This window comes from Mustelus asterias, chromosome 15, assembly GCF_964213995.1.
Source record: "Mustelus asterias chromosome 15, sMusAst1.hap1.1, whole genome shotgun sequence".
Taxonomy (NCBI): domain Eukaryota; kingdom Metazoa; phylum Chordata; class Chondrichthyes; order Carcharhiniformes; family Triakidae; genus Mustelus; species Mustelus asterias.
Window position 1 is genome coordinate 103,387,665 of NC_135815.1, and position 20,389 is coordinate 103,408,053.

At 45.5% G+C, this 20,389-nt stretch overlaps 1 protein-coding gene across 1 annotated transcript in view; it reads left to right on the forward strand.

Moving 5' to 3' along the window:
- The window catches only part of LOC144504716 (utrophin-like), a 631,247-nt gene that overhangs the window by 227,470 nt on the left and 383,388 nt on the right, over positions 1 to 20,389 (forward strand). Inside the window, 2 exon segments of the mRNA XM_078230463.1 lie at positions 11,816 to 11,988; positions 16,035 to 16,185. Of these exon segments, the coding sequence (XP_078086589.1) occupies positions 11,816 to 11,988; positions 16,035 to 16,185 (324 nt within the window).

The window sequence follows — 20,389 nt, forward strand, 5'->3', positions numbered from 1 at the left end:
GTGAGAGCTTTGATCCTTATGGTGACATTTTTGGTCAATTGGACTTTCATGAGAAACTTTATAAACTGAAGATGGAGCTTAATGCGGAAAATAGACACAGTCAGAAAATTCAGTACGTTCCTTGTTCCTGAATCCTAATGCCGTGAAGGCTGAAAGACATTTTTGCACTGAACATCTCTTTCTTTCATGCATTTTCTGCAAAACTGAGAGTAAAAGTTCCATCGGTTTCTAGTCACAAATGGAAGACAGATTAGTGGAAAAACTGAACTGTTTTGATGCCATTTCCAACCTTAATCATTACAACTTTAGTCTGTTGGAATAAACCATGTGCCATTATTTATTCTGGATGCTTTGAAGGGAAGGGGCTGCTACTGTGAATAATGAAGATCTTCATAGTTGATGTTACCTTGGTCAGTGAAACACGTTCACTGTTTTTTGCAAGTGGTTTTAATCGAACTATAAATTATATTCTTTGGTCTGTTCTCATATTTTGCGGGGTCAATGCTGGGATCACAACTTTTCACAACATACATTAACGATTTGGAGGAAGGAATTGAAGGCACTGTTGCTAAGTTTGCAGATGATACAAAGATATGTAGAGGGGCAGGTAGTATTGAGGAAGCAGGGGGCTGCAGAAGGACTTGGACAGATTAGGAGAGTGGACAAAGAAGTGGCAAATGTAATACAATGTGGAAAAGTGTGAGTTTATGCACTTTGGAAGGAGGAATGGAGGCATAGACTATTTCCTAATGGGAAAATGCTTAGGAAATCAGAAACACAAAGGGACTTGGGAGTCGTTGTTCAAGATTCTCTTAAGGTTAACGTGCAGGTTCAGTCGGCAGTTAGGAAGGCAAATGCAATGTTAGCATTCATGTCGAGAGGGCTAGAATACAAGAGCAGGGATGTACTTCTGAGGCTGTATAAGGCTCTGGTCAGACCCCATTTAGAAAATTGTGAGCAGTTTTGGGCCCCACATCTAAGGAAGGATGTGCTGGCCTTGGAAAGGGTCCAGAGGAGATTCACAAGAATGATCCCTGGAATGAAGAGCTTGTTGTATGAGGAACGGTTGAGGACTCTGGGTCTGTACTCATTGGAGTTTAGAAGGATGAGGGGGGATCTTATTGAAACTTACAGGATACTGCGAGGCCTGTTTAGAGTGGACATGGAGAGGATGTTTCATCTAGTAGGAAAAACTAGAACCAGAGGGCACAACCTCAGGCTGAAGGGATGATCCTTTAAAACAGAGATGAGGAGAAACTTCTTCAGCCAGAGAGTGGTGAAACTGTGGAACTCTTTGCCACAGAAGGCTGTGGAGGCCAGGTCATTGAGAGTCTTTAAGACAGAGATAGATAGGCTCTGGATTAATAAGGGGATCAGGGGTTATGGGGAAAAGACAGGAGAATGGGGATGAGAAAAATATCAGTCATGATTGAATGGTGGAGCAGACCCGATGGGCCGAGTGGCCTAATTCTGCTCCTTTGTCTTATGGTCTGATGTTGATCACAAGGGGGTACTAAACAACAGTGAATTCACAACATAATAAGGGGAATTCATCTACATAACTGTGACTGAAGCATAAAATTCAAATAGATATCTGCTGAAAATTGGCTCTTAGTGATTTGTAATTAGTAATTTGATTTGAGTGAGGCAGGTATAACATCTGGCAGGCAGGCTGAATTCAGTGCAGTTTTTATAAATGTTTCCTCTAACTTGAGATGCAGCTGCAGGTTTGTCTTCTTTTATAAACTAATTGTAGTGTCCCAGATTCTGTCTGATTTAAGATCAACTCATTCCACTCAGATCAGGGACTGAACCAGGGACTTCGGGTCTGTATAGTTTTAGAAACATAGAAAACTACAGCACAAAACAGGCCCTTCGGGCTCACAAGTTGTGCCGAACATATCCCTACCTTTTAGGCCTACCTATAACCCTCCATCCTATTAAGTCCCATGTACTCATCCAGGAGTCTCTTAAAAGACCCTATTGAGTTCGCCTCCACCACCACTGACGGCAGCCAATTCCACTCGCCCACCACCCTCTGTGTGAAAAACTTCCCCCTAACATTTCCCCTGTACCTACCCCCCAGCACCTTAAACCTGTGTCCTCTCGTAGCAGCCATTTCCACCCTGGGAAAAAGCCTCTGAGAGTCCACCCGATCAATGCATCTCAACATCTTATATACCTCTATTAGGACTCCTCTCATCCTACGTCTCTCCAAGGAGAAAAGACCGAGTACCCTCAGCCTATCCTCATAAGGCATGCCACTCAATCCAGGCAACATCCTTGTAAATCTCCTCTGCACCCTTTCAATCTTTTCCACATCCTTTCTGTAATGAGGCGACCAGAACTGAGCACAGTACTCCAAGTGGGGTCTGACGAGGGTCTTATATAGCTGCATCATTATCCCCGGACTCCTAAACTCAATCCCTCGATTGATAAAGGCCAGCACACCATACGCCTTCTTAACCACCTCCTCCACCTGCGGGGCCGATTTTAGAGTCCTATGGACCCGGACCCCAAGGTCATAGAAATCATAGAAATCATAGAAACCCTACAGTGCAGAAGGAGGCCATTCGGCCCATCGAGTCTGCACCGACCACAATCCCACCCAGGCCCTACCCCCACATATTTTACCCGCTAATCCCTCTAACCTACACATCCCAGGACTCTAAGGGGCAATTTTTAACCTGGCCAATCAACCTAACCCGCACATCTTTGGACTGTGGGAGGAAACCGGAGCACCCGGAGGAAACCCACGCAGACACGAGGAGAATGTGCAAACTCCACACAGACAGTGACCCGAGCCAGGAATCGAACCCGGGACCCTGGAGCTGTGAAGCAGCAGTGCTAACCACTGTGCTACCGTACCTAAAAGGTAGGGATATGTTCGGCACAACTTGTGAGCCCGAAGGGCCTGTTTTGTGCTGTAGTTTTCTATGTTTCTAAAACTATACAGGTCCTTCTGATCCTCTACCGTACTAAGAGTCTTTCCCTTTATATTGTACTCCTTCATCCCATTTGACCTGCCAAAATGGACCGCTACGCATTTATCTGGGTTGAAGTCCATCTGCCACTTCTCCGCCCAGTCTTGCATCCTATCTATGTCCCTCTGTAACTTTTGACATCCCTCCAGACTATCCACAACCCCACCAACCTTCGTGTCGTCGGCAAACTTACCAACCCATCCCTCCACTTCCTCATCCAGGTCATTTATGAAAATGACAAACAGCAAGGGTCCCAGAACAGATCCCTGGGGCACACCACTGGTGACCGACCTCCATTTAGAAAAAGACCCATCTATCCCCACTCTCTGCCTCCTTTGGGCAAGCCAGTTCTGGATCCACACGGCAGCAGCCCCTTGGATCCCATGCCCTCTCACTTTTTCTAGAAGCCTTGCATGGGGGACCTTCTCGAACGCCTTACTAAAATCCATATAAACCACATGTACCGCTTTCCCTTCGTCAATGTGTTTAGTTACATTTTCGAAGAACTCCACCAGGCTCGAAAGGCACGATCTGCCTTTGACAAAGCCATGCTGAGTATTCTTGAGCATACTAAACCTCTCTAAATGCTCATAAATCTTGTCCCTCAGGATCTTCTCCATCACTTTACCAACCACTGAGGTTAGACTCACCGGTCGGTAATTTCCTGGGCTATCCCTATTCCCGTTCTTGAAAATAGGAACCACATCCGCAATCCTCTGGCACCTCTCCCGTCTTCATCGACGACGCAAAGATCATCTCCAGAGGCTCTGCAATCTCTTCCCTCGTCTCCCACAGTAACCTGGGGTACATCCCATCCGGACCCGGCGACTTATCTATCTTGATGCCATTCAAAGATTCCAGCACAACCTCTTTGTTAAAGCCCATATACTCAATCTTTTCAGTCCACCGCAAGCCCACAGTACATCCACCCATGTCCTTCTCCTCTGTGAAAACCGAGGCAAAATACTCATTGAGCACCTCTGCCATTTCTACTGGTTCCGTACTGATTTTCCCGCCTTCACCTTTTATAGGCCCTATTCCTTCACGTCTCATCCTTTTACTCTTCACATATTTATAGAACACCTTAGGGTTTTCCTTAATTCTACTTGCCAGGGCCTTCTCGTGACCCCTTCTGGCTCTCCTAATTTCCTTCTTTAGTCCCTTCCTACAAGCCGTATACTCATCTAGATCCCTATCTTCACCAAGCTCTCTGAACCTTTTGTACACTTTCCTTTTCTTCTCGACTAGGTCCCGCACAGCTTTCGTGCACCACGGTTCCTTTTAACCTACCAACACCTCCTTGTCTGCTCGGAACATTGTCCTGTAGAACCCTAGACAGACATTCCTTGAAAAACTGCCACCTCTCTCCAGTACATTTCCCCGAGAATACCTCCTTCCAATTTACTCTTTGAATTTGCTGCCTTATGTCTTCATATTTCCCCATACTCCATATAAACGCTTTCCTAACTTGCCTGATCCTCTCTTTTTCCAATGCAATCATAAAGGAGATAGAGTTATGATCGCTATCCCCAAGATGCTCTCCCACTGAGAGATTTGACACCTGTCCAGGCTCATTGGTCAGTATCAGATCAAGTACAGCCTCTCCTCTTGTAGGCTTGTCCACATGCTGTGTCAGGAAACCCTCCTGAACACACCTAATGAACTCCTCCCCGTCCAATCCCCTTACCCTCGGGATATTCCAATCTATATTTGGGAAATTAAAGTCTCCCATCACAACAACTCTGCTATTATTGCAACTCAGTAAGAGTTTTAACAACACCAGGTTAAAGTCCAACAGGTTTATTTGGTAGCAAATACCATAAGCTTTCGGAGCACTGCTCCTTCGTCAGATGGAGTGCAAATGTGCTCTATTGCAACTGTCCAGGATCTGTTTCCCTATCTGCTCCTCCACCTCCCTGTCACTATTGGGCGGCCTATAGAAAACTCCCAGCAAAGTGATCGCCCCCTTCCCACTCCGAACTTCCACCCACAGAGACTCTGTAGACAATCCCTCCACAGCATACACCTTCTCTACAGCTGTGACACTATCCCTGATCAGCAGTGCCACTCCACCCCCTCTCTTGCCTCCCTCCCTGTCCTTCCTGAAACATCTGAATCCCGGCACCTGTAGTATCCAGTCCTGTCCCTGAGACATCCAAGTCTCCGTAATGGCCACCACATCACACTTCCAGGCATCAATCCACGCTCTGAGCTCATCCCCTTTATTCACTATACTCCTGGCATTAAAGTAAACACATCTCAATTCTTTGGTCTGAGCTCTCCCCTTCTCTATCCCCCATCCATCTTCCCTCTTGCACCGTCTATAACCCTTCTCTGTTTGTGAGCTAACTTCCTCGCTCCAAGTCACCTCGTCTCGATCCCCTCCCCGCAACCTATCTAGTTTAAACTCTCCCCAGTAGCCTTAGCCAACCTTCCCGCCAGGATATTGGGCCCCCTGGGATTCAAGTGCCACCCATTTTTTGTGTACAGGTCACACCTGCCCCTAAAGAGGTCCCAATGGTCCAGGAACCTGAATCCCTGCCCCCTGCACCAGTCCCTCAGCCACACATTCATCCTCCACCTCACTCCATTCCTGCCCTCACCCTCCCGTGGCACAGGCAGCAATCCTGAGATTACTACCTTTGCTTTCCTCCTTCTCAGCTGTCTCCCTAATTCCCTATACTCTCTTTTCATGACCCCTTCCCCCTTCCTTCCCACATCAGCGGTACAAATATGTACCGCTACCTCTGGCTCCTCTCCCTCCCCCCTCAGGATTTCTGGGAGTCGACCAGCGACACCCTGGATCCCGGCTCCAGGGTGGCAGACCACCATGCAAGACTCCCGCCTGCCTCCGCAAAAACGCCTGTCCGACCCCCTTACTGTCAAGTCCCCGATTAACACTGCCTTCCTCCCCTTTTCCTTAGCCCTCTGAGTTCCAGGGCCGGACTCCACTCCGGAGACACGGCCACTGCTGCTTCCCCCAGGCGGGCTGTCCCCCCCCAGCAGTACTCAGGCAGGAGTACTTGTTGTGTAGGGGCACATCCACCGGGGTGCTCTCAATCACCCGAGCTTTCCCATTCCTGGCCGTCACCCACTTGGCCTCCACCCGTGGCCCTGGTGTGACCACCTGATGATAGCTCTTGTCTATCACCTCCTCATTCTCCCTTAACAGCCTAAAATCCTTGAGCTGCAGTTCCAGCTCCCTAACACGGCCCCTCAGGAACTGCAGCTCGACGCACCCCTCACAGATGTGGATGTCCGGGAGGCCAGGTGCCTCCAGGACCTCCCACATCCTACACTGGGAACAACACACTGGCTTCACACTCATATTTGCCCCTTTATACCAAGGAACACAGAGAAAAGTAAATATGAAAAAACTCACCCCTGCTTGCCCTGTCCCCCGAAGCCCTGTGAGCCAAAGCCCTTATAGCTCACACTTTGCTTCCCACACACTCCGCTGCCCGCTGTATACTGCAGTCTACCTTTTATACTTCGCACGCTTAAAAAACCCTTCCCAGACTCCTTAGCAGCCCACTTCCGGTTTTCAGTTTAAAATTAAGAAAAATACTACTACAAAAATGAAGGCAAAAAAACCCCACACTAACGGACTAAATAAATAAATCTCTCACCAGCACTCCTGCCACAAATCACTCCCTCTCTGCTTGCTCCAGTGGAACAATGAGTACTCGGCAGTACCACTCATTGTATGACATTGTATGACAATGAGCGGTACTTTTACTCAGTAGCCCATAGAGGGAGCTGTTCACGGGTTTCAGTGAACAGTTTGAAATTACTTTCAAGAATGCTGCAATGTGGGGTGGGATTCTCACAAAAACATTCCAAGTGTTGAATTCGTGTAAAAATTGGAGTAAATCCTGCTGGTTTTTTCAGGGAGACTTCCCCCCCACCGCCCACCGGATGGCCAGCCCCAATCGCTGGCCTCCCTCCCTTTGTCACTGCCGAGTGCTGAGTGGCAGCGGGACCCCCTATCCCCACTGATCTCCCTCTCCCCCATTAGAGTCTCTGCTGTTAAAGGCCCCATCCCCTTGGCACCCAGTGCCTGGTGGGGCAGTGCCAAGGGGCCTGGCTGGCACTGCCAAGTTGGCAGTGCTCTGGGGGCACCCCCCCAACCACCTCCAGGATGGCCTCGATGGCCCCCCTTCACTCCAATGGGGTCGGGCCACCAACTCCCCGCTAGTGGGGGGGCTATTATAAACCCCGCTGGAGTGTAACACTCTTGGGGGGTGGTGGGGAGGTGGGGGTTGGGGAGGCTAGCGGGCCCAGAGACTTCAGGGTAGTGGTCGAAGGGTCTTTTTCCGGCTGGAGGTCTGTGACCAGTGGTGTTCCGCAGGGCTCTGTACTGGGACCTCTGCTATTTGTGATATATATAAATGATTTGGAAGAAGGTGTAACTGGTGTAATCAGCAAGTTTGTGGATGACACGAAGATGGCTGGACTTGCGGATAGCGAAGAGCATTGTCGGGCAATACAGCAGGATATAGATAGGCTGGAAAATTGGGCGGAGAGGTGGCAGATGGAGTTTAATCCGGATAAATGCGAAGTGATGCATTTTGGAAGAAATAATGTAGGGAGGAGTTATACAATAAATGGCAGAGTCATCAGGAGTATAGAAACACAGAGGGACCTAGGTGTGCAAGTCCACAAATCCTTGAAGGTGGCAAAACAGGTGGAGAAGGTGGTGAAGAAGGCATATGGTATGCTTGCCTTTATAGGACGGGGTATAGAGTATAAAAGCTGGAGTCTGATGATGCAGCTGTATAGAACGCTGGTTAGGCCACATTTGGAATACTGCGTCCAGTTTTGGTCGCCGCACTACCAGAAGGACGTGGAGGCGTTAGAGAGAGTGCAGAGAAGGTTTACCAGGATGTTGCCTGGTATGGAGGGTCTTAGCTATGAGGAGAGATTGGGTAAACTGGGGTTGTTCTCCCTGGAAAGACGGAGAATGAGGGGAGATCTAATAGAGGTGTACAAGATTATGAAGGGGATAGATAGGGTGAACGGTGGGAAGCTTTTTCCCAGATCAGAAGTGACGTTCATGAGGGGTCACGGGCTCAAGGTGAGAGGGGCAAAGTATAACTCAGATATCAGAGGGACGTTTTTTACACAGAGGGTGGTGGGGGCCTGGAATGCGCTGCCAAGTAGGGTGGTGGAGGCAGGCACGCTGACATCGTTTAAGACTTACCTGGATAGTCACATGAGCAGCCTGGGAATGGAGGGATACAAACGATTGGTCTAGTTGGACCAAGGAGCGGCACAGGCTTGGAGGGCCGAAGGGCCTGTTTCCTGTGCTGTACTGTTCTTTGTTCAGTCCCAGACCCGCTAATTACATTTAAATCGCTATTTGCATAATTTATACAGCTCCGGATAGAGTTCTGGCACGGAGCTGATGGCACTGGAAATCTGGCGGCTGGAAACTTGCGGAGGCTGTGGCTCCCAGCGGGAAGTCCGTTACACGGCCTCTGCTTGAGTCTTCCGGTCTGCTGTGCTGCTTTAACTGGGAGAATCGCCCCCGTGATGTCTACATTTCCCTGAAGTACAGCCTGATATACCATTGGAGTTCTGTTTATGTTTTTGTATTCTGATCCAACAATTTCTTGGCAGTAGATATTTTCTTGGAATTTGTTCCTTGCTGTGGAAATTGTGGGTGGGAGAGATATAAATGCTGATCAGGTTTTAGAGTGAATTTAATAAATATCAAAGCCTTATGTGTCTCTTTGGCCATAAATACATATAGACCACAGAAAAGTGCCACAGACGTGCATTCTGCTCATGTGACTATCCAGGTAAGTCTTAAACGATGTCAGCGTGCCTGCCTCCACCACCCTACTTGGCAGCGCATTCCAGGCCCCCACCACCCTCTGTGTAAAGAGGCATTTGTGCCTCTATATTTGTCCATCTTTAATTCAGATTTTGGTAGGATGGAAGCCAGCTTAGGGTGTTTCTTCATGGTGAGTCCTCAGTTCTGTGGACCACTGCAGAGTTTTCCCTGAGTGAGCAAGTCTTGCTGCCGGTGTGTCGGAAAACTAATTTAATACCGAGAGAGGGATCATAGATACAGAAATTCCAGAATCTGTATTAACAGGACACACATATTTTTTAAAAAACCCTTGGAGCAATGTTATTGGACAGCTTGGTTGTATTTCCTGCACAAGTGATTCTGGAGTTGGTGAAGGCAGAGCTGTGTGTTTAAAATATATCCATGGAAATCTGCTGACTGCCAATTTTAATGACTACCAGAAGAGTTGACTGGGTAGGACCATCAACATTAGAAATTAAAGACGTTGCACCAGTTTTTAAATTTTGTTTTACATGTATGTAAAGTTTGTGTTCTTGCAGTCTGTACTGATGCTATAGCTGGTTTGTAATACTTCTAGTTCAAAGCTACCTCTTGATGGTCTTACCAATGACACCAAAAGATCAGGATGCACCAATACCAAGTGTGCAGTGTTAACTATGACAGATTGATGGCCTTCAGATTGCTTTTAAAATAAACTATCGGAAATGTCAGTGTCTTTTAAGAAACTACTAATCTAAGATTTATAAGGAATAAATGTTCATAGCTCATTGAAAGTGGAGTCACAGGTGGACAGAGTGGTGAGGAAGGCATTCGGCATGCTTGGTTTCATTAGTCAGAACATTGAATACAGGAATTGGGACGTCTTGTTGAAGTTATACAAGACATTGGTAAGGCCACATTTGGAATACTGTGTACATTTCTGGTCACCTATTATAGAAAGGATCTCATTAAACTAGAACGAGTGCAGAAGAGATTTACTAGGATGCTACCGGGACTTGATGGTTTGAGTTATAAGGAGAGGCTGGATAGACTGGGACTTTTTTCTCAGGAGCGTAGGAGGATTAGGGGTGATCTTGTAGAAGTCTATAAAGTAATGAGGGGCATAGATCAGTTAGTCAATATCTTTTCCCAAAGGTAGGGAAGTCTAAAACTAGAAGGCATATAGGTTTAAGGTGAGAGGGGATAGATACAAAAGTGTCCAGAGGGGCAATGTTTTCACACAAAGGGTGGTGAGTGTCTGGAACAAACTGCCAGAGGTAGTAGTAGAGGCGGGTACAATTTTGTTTTTTAAAAAGCATTTAGACAGTTACATGGGTAAGATGGGTATAGAGGGATATGGGCCAAATCTGGGCAATTGGGACTAGCTTCGGGGTTTTAAAAAAAGGGCAGCATGGGCAAGTTGGGCCGAAGGGCCTGTTTCCATGCTGTAAACCTCTATTACTCTATGAACTGGTAGTTTATTGGATTGCTGTGACGTTGCGCTATGTAAGATGTGGGCTTATTAGTTACTACTTGCATTAATTGTAACCATTAAATCTTGTTGGGCCTGACACTTCTTCACATGGATGGACTAATGTTGGCCATGAGGATGGGTGAGATTGGGTTAACTGGAACTAATGCGAACTGCCAATACACAGATCCAGTAATAAAATGGTGGCAGTGAGCAAGACATTGGGGATATGTTGGGATGGGAATGGCCACGAGGATGTTGTGGTGAGGCTGAATTTACTGGAGCTGCTGATGTCTACTTTTTAATGCCCCACTGAAAACTTGGGAGTGAGTAGCTAAGCACTCTTCCTGAGGATTTGTGTGTCAACTTCCTTCATTCAAAACCTGAGCTGGAACTGTGCTTGTTTCTGTTGTTCCTTCACTGTTGCTGGGTCAAAATCCTGGAACTTCCTTCGGAACAGAAATGCGGGTGACTCTACACCAGATGGCTGCGGTTCAAGAAGACGACTGACCACCACCTTCCCAAGGGCAATTAGGAATGGGTAATAAATGTGGCTAACCAGCAACACCTGCATCCTGTGAAAGAATAAATACTTAACAAAATTCTCAGCTTTGACATTGTGCACAATTAGATCTCTGTTGTCCTCAGAAATTTCAATTGTACTGCAGGCCATTAGTCTTGCTAGTTCATTTAGTATAGTGATTGAATTCACATTGCAGGCTTATTTGCTTTTAGGTAAATGGCTAAAACGAAAATGAAAAGGAGAATATGCTGGGGCAATTGCTCATTGCTTAGCTGTAGTTTGAGGTTGTTTAGGCCTGTTCATAGAATCATACAGCTCAGAAGAGGCCCTTCGGCCCATCGAGTCTGCACCAGCACATTAGAAACACCTGAACTCCCACCTAATCCCACCTGCCAGCACTTGGCCCATAGCCCTGAATGTTAAGATGTATCAAGTGCTCATCCAGATACTTTTTAGAAGATGTGAGGCAATGCACTTCTACCACTCTCCCAGGCAGCGCATCCTAAACCATCACCACTCTCTGGGTAAAAAAGCTTTTCCTCACATCCCCTCTAAACCTCCTGCCCCTCACCTTGAACCTATGTTCCCTTGTGACTGACCCTTCAACTAAGGGGAACAGCTGCTCCTTATCCACCCTGTCCATGTCTCTCATAATCTTGTACACCTCGATCAGGTCGCCTCTCAGTCTTCTCTGCTCCAACGAAAACAACTCAAGTCTATCCAACCTCTCTCCATAACTTAAATGTTCCATTTCAAGCAGCATCCTGGTGAATCTCTTCTGCACGCCCTCCAGTCAATCACATCCTTCTGATAATGTGGCAACCAGACCTGCACACAGTGTTAGTGAAGAGAATATTTTGAACAGATTGTATTGTGGGCTCAGAGGCAGAGGCCATCCAACTTTTATTTCAGTAGTTAATAGATAAGGTTGCAATATTCATATTGTCCAGTCTATTTTTGGTTTCCTAAATGTCACCTCTTTAGTGATAGCCAGCCATCCAGTGATGTCCAAGTTAATTAAACATTTCCATCTTTTATAGAATATAAAGGACATGCTGGAGAAACTAGGAGAGCAACTGGAGGATATTCATGAGAATCAGCCTGACGCCCTCCTCGAAGCATCTGCAGCTGAGGTTGTCCAGATAGGGGATACGCTGACACAACTCCATGCAGAATGGGATCGAGTGAACAGGATGTACAATGATCGCAAAAGGTATGCAATCAGTATTATTGTTGGCATTATATTGTCCTAGTGCTTGGTTGCTGTGTAGATACTGTAATGAAAAATTACAACATAATCTTTGGTAAAAGAGGATGATGGTTCAATGATTTTTGCTACTGAGCCATATGGAGAGAAGGTGGTCCAAGTGCTGGTATTATCGTTTGAAAAGGTATTTGAGATGTTCTTTTGTTGTCAGTGCCCTTGGTCTGTCGGGAAAAAAATCAGATTCTAAAGGTTATCTTGAATTTAGTATTGTCAAACAGCAAACTGCTGATGGACTTTTCAAATCAGAAAATTAGTTATTTGCCGCAGAATTCCCAGCCCCTGAACTGCTCTTCTGGCCACAAATATATATGGCTCATCTAGTTCAGTTTCTGGTCAATGATAACCACCAGGATGTTGATAGTGGGGTATTACGCAATAATGATCCTATTAGTGCTAAGGGGAGGTGATTGCATCCTCTCTTGTTGGAGATGATCAATGCTGGCAATTGTTTGGTGCAAATGTTATTTGCCACTTATTAGCCCAAACCTGAATGTTGTCCAGGTTTGCTGCATATGGGCACAAGCTGCTTCAGTATCTGAGGAATTGCGAATGATGCTGGACAATTGGCAGCAAAATGTTGAGGAGAGTGTTTTGGAGGTTACCTATTGGAGAAACTTTACACTTCTAGAATTTACATGATGACTCCTAATTAATCTTACTTTTATTCTGATTGACATAGCTAGCAGACAACCACAATAGCAATTTATATTCTCAGGTACCAGCAATAATATGTAACCCATGAAAAGGATTAATTCAAAGGCTCCTTGTTGAAGGCAATTTGGAGGGGATGATGCCAAAATCTCTGGCCTGAGCTTAAATCGGGGTGGCACAGTGGTTAACACTGCTGCCTCACAGCACCAGGGACCTGGGTTCAATTCCTGCTTGAGTCACTGTCTTGTGGATGTTCTCCCCATGTCCTCGTGGGTTTCCTCCGGGTACTCCGGTTGGATTCTGGGGTAGTGCCGGCGGATTGGAAAACGGCTAATGTTACGCCGCTGTTTAAAAAAGGAAATCGACAAAAGGCGGGTAACTACAGGCCGGTTAGCTTAACGTCTGTAGTTGGGAAAATGCTGGAATCCATCATTAAAGAAGAAATAGCAGGCCATCTGGATAAGTGGTTCGATTAAGCAGACGCAGCATGGATTCATGAGGGGAAAGTCGTGCTTGACGAACTTGTTGGATTTTTATGAAGATGTGACTAGTGCAGTTGACAGAGGGGAACCGGTGGATGCGGTGTTTTTGGATTTCCAAAAGGCGTTTGATAAGGTGCCTCACAAAAGGTTGCTGAAGAAGATTGGGTCACACGGAGTTGGGGGTAGGGTGTTAGCGTGGATTGGGGATTGGCTATCCGACAGGAAGCAGAGAGTCGGAATAAATGGGTGCTTTTCTGGTTGGCGGATGGTAACTAGTGGCGTGCCGCAGGATTCGGTACTGGGGCCTCAACTATTTACGATTTATATAGACGATCTGGAGGAGGGGACTGAGTGTAGGGGAACAAAGTTTGCAGACGACAAAGATAAGTGGAAAAGTGAATCGTGTGGAGGGCGTAGAAGGTCTGCAGAGAGATTTGGACAGGCTGAGTGAGTGGGCGAGGATCTGGCAGATGGAGTATAACGTTGACAAATGCGAGGTTATTCACTTTGGAGGAAATAATAGCAAATTGGATTATTATCTAAATGGAAAAAAATTCCAACATGCTACTGTGCAAAGGGACCTGGGGGGGTCCTTGTGCATGAGACGCAAAAACCCAGTCTGCAGGTGCAACAGGTGATCAAGAAGGCAAATGGGATTTTGGCCTATATCGCAAGGGGGATAGAATATAAAAGCAGAGATGTCTTGCTGCATCTGTACAGGGCATTGGTGAGGCCGCAGCTGGAATACTGTGTGCAGTATTGGTCCCCTTATTTGCGAAAGGATACATTGGCCTTGGAGGGAGTGCAGAGAAGGTTCACCAGGTTGATACCAGAGATGAGGGGTGTTGATTATGAGGAGAGACTGAGCAGATTGGGTTTGTACTCGTTGGAATTTAGAAGGCTGAGGGGGGATCTTATAGAGACCTATAAGATAATGAAGGGGCTGGATAGGGTAGAGGTGGAGAGATTCTTTCCACTTAGAAAGGAAGCTAGAACTAGAGGGCACAGCCTCAAAATAAAGGGGGGGTCAGTTTAAGACAGAGTTGAGGAGGAACTTCTTCTCTCAGAGGGTGGTGAATCTCTGGGATTCTCTGCCCACTGAAGTGGTGGAGGCTACCTCGTTGAATATGTTTAAATCACGGATAGATGGATTCCTGATCGGTAAGGGGATTAGGGGTTATAGGGATCAGGCGGGTAAGTGGAACTGATCCACTTCAGATCAGCCATGATCTTATTGAATTGCGGGACAGGCTCGAGGGGCTAGATGGCCTACTCCTGCTCCTATTTCTTATGTTCTTATGTACTCCGGCTTCCTCCCACAGTCCAAAGATGTGCGGGTTAGGTTGATTGGCCATACTAAACAATTGTCCCTTAGTGTCCCGGGATGTATAGGTTAGAGGGATTAGTGGGGTAAATGTGTGGGATTGTGGGGATAGGGCCTGGGGTGGGATTGTTGTCGGTGCAGACTCGAATGGATGCCAAATGGCCTCCTACTGCGCTGTAGGGTTTCTATCATCTACTGAGTAGATTTGGATGAAACAAAATCATTTGATATCCAATGTGAATATAAAACTTGCTCCTTGTCCTTTTGGACCACCACTACTTCTCTTGACTCCTCCACAATTCCTAAATGAACAGGTTGCTTGTTTGACATTATTAAAGATCTGACCACAAATTCCAAGGTATTTTGTGAAGTTAACCTAGACGCCAACTTTTACACTTGATTTTGGCATTAGGGTGAACAAAAAGTGTTTCACTCCAGGTATGATTCAAGTGACCTACTAGGAAGCTTTTATCAAAACAAACTTTATTTAAGAACACAGTTAGAAAATAACAAAAGGCATTCGAGCAATGTTTACCAATTAAAATACTTAAACATGACAAAATACAATTCTTAACAGCTCGCTATCTCTATTGTTCCAATTTAGCAGTATTCCCCACAGACATGAGTCCCTTCTTTAGAACCAATTAACACAGAAACCAAAGATGCTTACGTAGATTTCTAGCCTTTTGACACTCTTAGAGAGTGATCCAGACAGACACCTGGCTTCCAATTCTCATGCAACAACTTTCTGAGAAAGCTCCACTCCCGAAAAGTAGAATCTCAGCGAAAAGGGCTTCTTTCTTGGCAGCTTTTGATCAGCTGCCTGATACTTTTTCATATGGCTGGGTGTCACATTTTGCTTAATCATGCCTCTGTCAAGCGCCTTGGGAACTTTTCTTACAATAAAAGTCCAAATAAGTACATGTTGTTGACATGATTGTCTGGCTGAATGTGATTGTTTCTACAGGTAAAATAGGTACATATTATGTAGGTAAAAGCAGGTACATATGAGGTGGCACAGTAGTTAGCACTGCTGCCTCACAGCGCCAGGGACTCGAGTTCGATTCTGGCCTCAGGTCACTGTCTATATGGAGTTTGCACTTTCTCCCCGTGTCTGCGTGGGTTTCCTCCCGGTGCTCTGGTTACCTCCCACAGTCCAAAGATGTGTGGGTTAGGTTGATTGGCTATGCTAAATTGATCCTTAGTTAGTGTCAGGGGGATTAGCAGGGTAAATATGTGGGGTTACGGGGATGGGACCTGGGTGGGATTGTTGTCGGTGTAGACTCGATGTGCTGAATGGCCGCCTTCTGCACTGTAGATTCTATGATTCCATGATCCTATATTAGAGTCATTAGTGGCATAGAAGGAGGCCTTTCGGCCCAATGAGTCAATACCATACTCTCCAATTCCTAAAGTAGCAAGAAACATACTGTCTGAGGAAGTCCTGTTGCATGCATTAGATAGTGGCTACTTAGATCGTATTAAGCAAAGCAGCAACATAGCACCAGAATGTGAATTTCTTGTCTTTTCGCCAGTTGTTATGATAAGGCTGTGGAGGAGTGGCGACAATTTCACTGTGACTTGAATGACATGAATCAATGGGAGATGGAAGCTGAACAGTTACTCCGTGGTGCCCGAGGCAAAAATGGCAGTCTGGATTTGGAGAAAGCGAGAATTCACCAACAGGTGAGTTGTTTGTCATTCATTCATTCTATTCACATTAAATAATTTGAACGTACCTTCTTTTGCAACTGATTTAACTCTCATTCTTTATCCCCTTACAAGCGTGAACAGTTGAAGGCTGAGCTGTAGTTGATAATTAGGAGTCTGACATAGGTGTCTTTGTTATCTAGGTGTTCCAGGGTTGAGTGCAGGGCTAGGGAAATGGCGTCTGCTGTGGACCTGTTGCGGTGGTAGGTAAACTGTAGTGAATGCAGGCAATCTGAGAGGCTGGAATTTATTTGTATCATGACTAACCTTTCAAAGCACTTCATAATGATGGATGTCAGAGCCACCGGACAATAGTTATTAAGGCACGCTGCCTGGCTTTTCTTTGGTACCGGGATGATGGGTTGCTGTGTTGGTTGCATTGAACTCTACCTCAATGTTCATAATTTCTTCCTGCTTCTTGTCTTTTTTTTAGTAGATAATTCCCCTGAATTGCTAACTTGTTCCAACAGTTGTATTCTCTCTTTGGGTTTGTCCATTGCTATGCCCTCCACAGTACCCTAGAACACCAGATAATTCCTGTCCCTCTGCAGACTGCCACTTTCTCCAGCTCATTTGTGTTTTCCACATCACTAGTAGTTCAATCATTCAATTGGATCGCTAGAGAATTCCCAATAATGGCTCTGGTAAATGATACCTCTGCTCTAATTCCTGCTTCAACAGAATGGTGACTCTTGCAGTAAATGCTACAGGATGTTGTGCATGAGCGCCATGAAACAAATTTTTGATGCGTTTCACTTCGAGACCAGCAGCTGTCTCATCCATCACAAAAACTGATAGCATCCACTACATGGGATTTCCTTGGCTCTTCTGAGTTCCATGCTATGATCTCTTTTGTCAGGTTCCGCTGTGTTTTTTCTCTCAGCCTTTTTTACCTTTTATTCACATCTTCATGCTCCAACTCCAGCTCCTTCACCACTTGCTGCTGAATGTTGTACTGTTTCTTTCCAGCCTGGATAAATTTCCTAGCTACTTCCATCTTCTTCATAGTGCCTGTTTTTTTTTTAGCTTTGATATAGCTGGGGCTGCTTCTCATTAGATCACGATTCACAAACTTTTACTTCATTTTCTGATTGCTGTAATTCTTGATGAAGTTTATCCAACTCTTCTTCCTTCATTCTTACTTTTTCTTTTCTGTGGCTTGTCTTATTTTTTGACTGATTACAGCTTCATTGTTTACTTGTAGTTTATAACTAATCTTTCAAGGCACTTCTCATTACAATATAAAAGGATGTGCGCAGCTGAGTCTCGCTTGCTTTCAACACTTTGTTGAGTCATTTAGGGCCTTCTGTTGTCGCTCTCCTGGGGGGCTTTTATTGCTCTCCTTCAGGGGTCTTTAGTTTGCATGCCTTGGGGGTCTTTAGTTGCCTTCCTTCGGGGGTCTTTGGGTGCCATCCTTCTGGGGTCTTTTATTGTCCTCCTTATGGCTCTCCCCCTCTCCAGGATTTTTCAGTACCCCCCTTTCAGGGGACTTTTACTCTCTTCTCTGAGCTCCAGCACTGCCTCTTTCTTGAGGACTTAATTTCCTCTTTTGAAGTCTCGCGCTGCTTACGGACCTTCCTTTTAGAGTTGCTCTCTCTTTTTAAAGCCACCCTCTATCTGGGGTCTTCTCTGATTTTTCTGTTCCTTGTCCTTTGTTCCCTCTTGTGATTGTTTCATTAAATGTTGTACGACTTTAAATGCATTCCTGCTTTAAGACTCTTAACATTTTTTTAACTGCTGTTTCTCTCTCTCTCTTTCTGTATGCTTTTCCCGTGCTTGTGCAGTTTTGGTGGGAAACTATAGCTCTTCCTTTTTGGACCTTTTTTTAGACTGTTATCTCTTTCTGGCTGGTGGAAGAATTTTACTTTGATTTCTGAGTCTTTTTCATGTTTCCTCTCTGCCAGAAAATCTTTTTTTTCTTGAAATGTGCTTATTTTTGTTACTTTCCTTTATGGTAAATGCTGTCCATTTGAGGGCCATTATTTTCTTTTAACTTTTTCTTTTTATTTAGGACTTAAAGGATTTCTCCTCTTCTGAAAACTGTCAGGCCTCACTGCCTGTAGCCCCTTGGTGCGGGAATGGTTCCCAGCAGGCTTCGTTCAGATCGGGAGATCTGCAATTCTCAGCTTTTACCATAGAACCATAGAAAATTACAGCTCAGAAACAGGCCTTTTGGCCCTTCTTGTCTGTGCCGAACCATTTTTTGCCTAGTCCCACTGACCTGCACTTGGACCATATCCCTCCACACCCCTCTCATCCATGAACCCGTCCAAGTTTTTCTTAAATGTTAAAAGTGCTAAAAGTAAATGTTAAAAGCATTTACCACTTTATCCGGCAGCTCATTCCACACTCCCCCCACTCTCTGCGTGAAAAAGCCCCCCCTAATATTCCCTTTAAACTTTTCTCCTTTCACCCTTAGCCCATGCCCTCTGGTTTTTTTCTCCCCTAGCCTCAGCGGAAAAAGCCTGCTTGCATTCACTCTACCTATACCCATCAAAATCTTATACACCTCTATCAAATCTCCCCTCAATCTTCTACGCTCCAGGGAATAAAGTCCCAACCTATTCAATCTCTCTCTGTAACTCAGCTCCTCAAGTCCCGGCAACATCCTTGTGAACCTTCTCTGCACTCTTTCAACCATATTTACATCCTTCCTGTAACTAGGTGACCAAAACTGTACACAATACTCTAAATTCGGCCTCACCAATACCTTATATAACCTTATAACACTCCAACTTTTATACTCGATACTCCGATTTATAAAGGCCAATGTACCAAAGGCACTCTTTACGACCCTATCCACCTGTGACGTCACTTTTAGGGAATTCTGTACCTGTATTCCCAGATCCCTCTGTTCAACTGCACTCTTCAGAGTCCTACCATTTACCCTGTACGTTCTACTTTGGTTTGTCCTTCCAAAGTGCAATATCTCACACTTGTCTGCATTAAATTCCATTTGCCATTTTTCAGCCCATTTTTCTAGTTGGTCCAAATCCCTCTGCAAGCTTTGAATTTCATAGGGGTCTTTTCATTTCCTTGTGCTTTTGGCACAAGCTTTGCAGTTCCCTGAGACTTTTTCTCTTTTTTACTTCGGAATTTGTTTAACTGCAGCCAATATCTGCTTTCTTTCCAGATTTTTCCTTTTTAAATTTGAAACACAGCTTTCTTCCAGCTGGGCATATCTTCCTTTTCCCCAAAACCCCTGTCCTTTTTTACTTATAGTTTCACTTTCCATGTCTGAAATAAACCAGGTACTCACAGATAAGCTGTGCTATCCAATTGACCTGCCTCATTGCCAGTATGTTATGTTGTGACGTTCGCAAGAGCCATCAGACTTTGTTAGGAATAAAAGGTAGTTATTTATAAGAGAAACCTAAGTACAGGAGGTTTGCAGCCATTTCTTGATGACTCATTGGGTTAATTGAAATGGAAGAGGCGGAGATGGATCATCCACTTGGATAAGCTTCAACCTTGTCTTCTACACTGGCCTGTTGGCCTCCCCTTTTGTGTAAGATGGGGAAGTTTGCGGAACCTCCTCCCCCCATTAGTTGTTCAATTGCTCGTTTACAATCGAATGTGCCAAGACTGCAGAGCTTTGATCAGTTCGGCTGGTTGGAGGATCATGAGCTCTGTCTACAACATGCTTCCTTTGCTTAGCATGCAGCCTGGTTCCTGGGGTGGCAGGATGGATGGATGAGGAGAGATTGAATCAGTAAGGATCATATTCACTGGAGTTCAGAAGAAATGGGGGTGGAGGTGTGGTAGTGGTGGGGTCGGGGGGGAAATCTCATAGAAACCTATAAAATTCTAACAGGACCGCAGAGGGTAGATACAAGAAGGATGTTACTGATGGTGTGTTTTCCAAAACTAGGGGTCATAGTCTAAGGGGTAAAACCTTTAAGACTGAGATGAGGAGAAATTTCTTCGCCCTGACAGTGGTAAGCCTGTGGAATTCGCTACCACAGAAAGCAGTTGAGGCCAAAATATTGTATGTTTTCTAAGAAGGAATCAGATATCGCTCTTGAGGCAAGAGGGATCAAAGGATGTGGGGGGAAGTGGGATCAGGATGTTGAGTTGGAAATCAGCTATGATCGTAATGAATGGTGGAGCAGGCTCGAAGGGCTGAATGGCCTACTCCTGCTCCTATCTTCTATGTTTCTAAGTAATCCTGTGTTGTAGC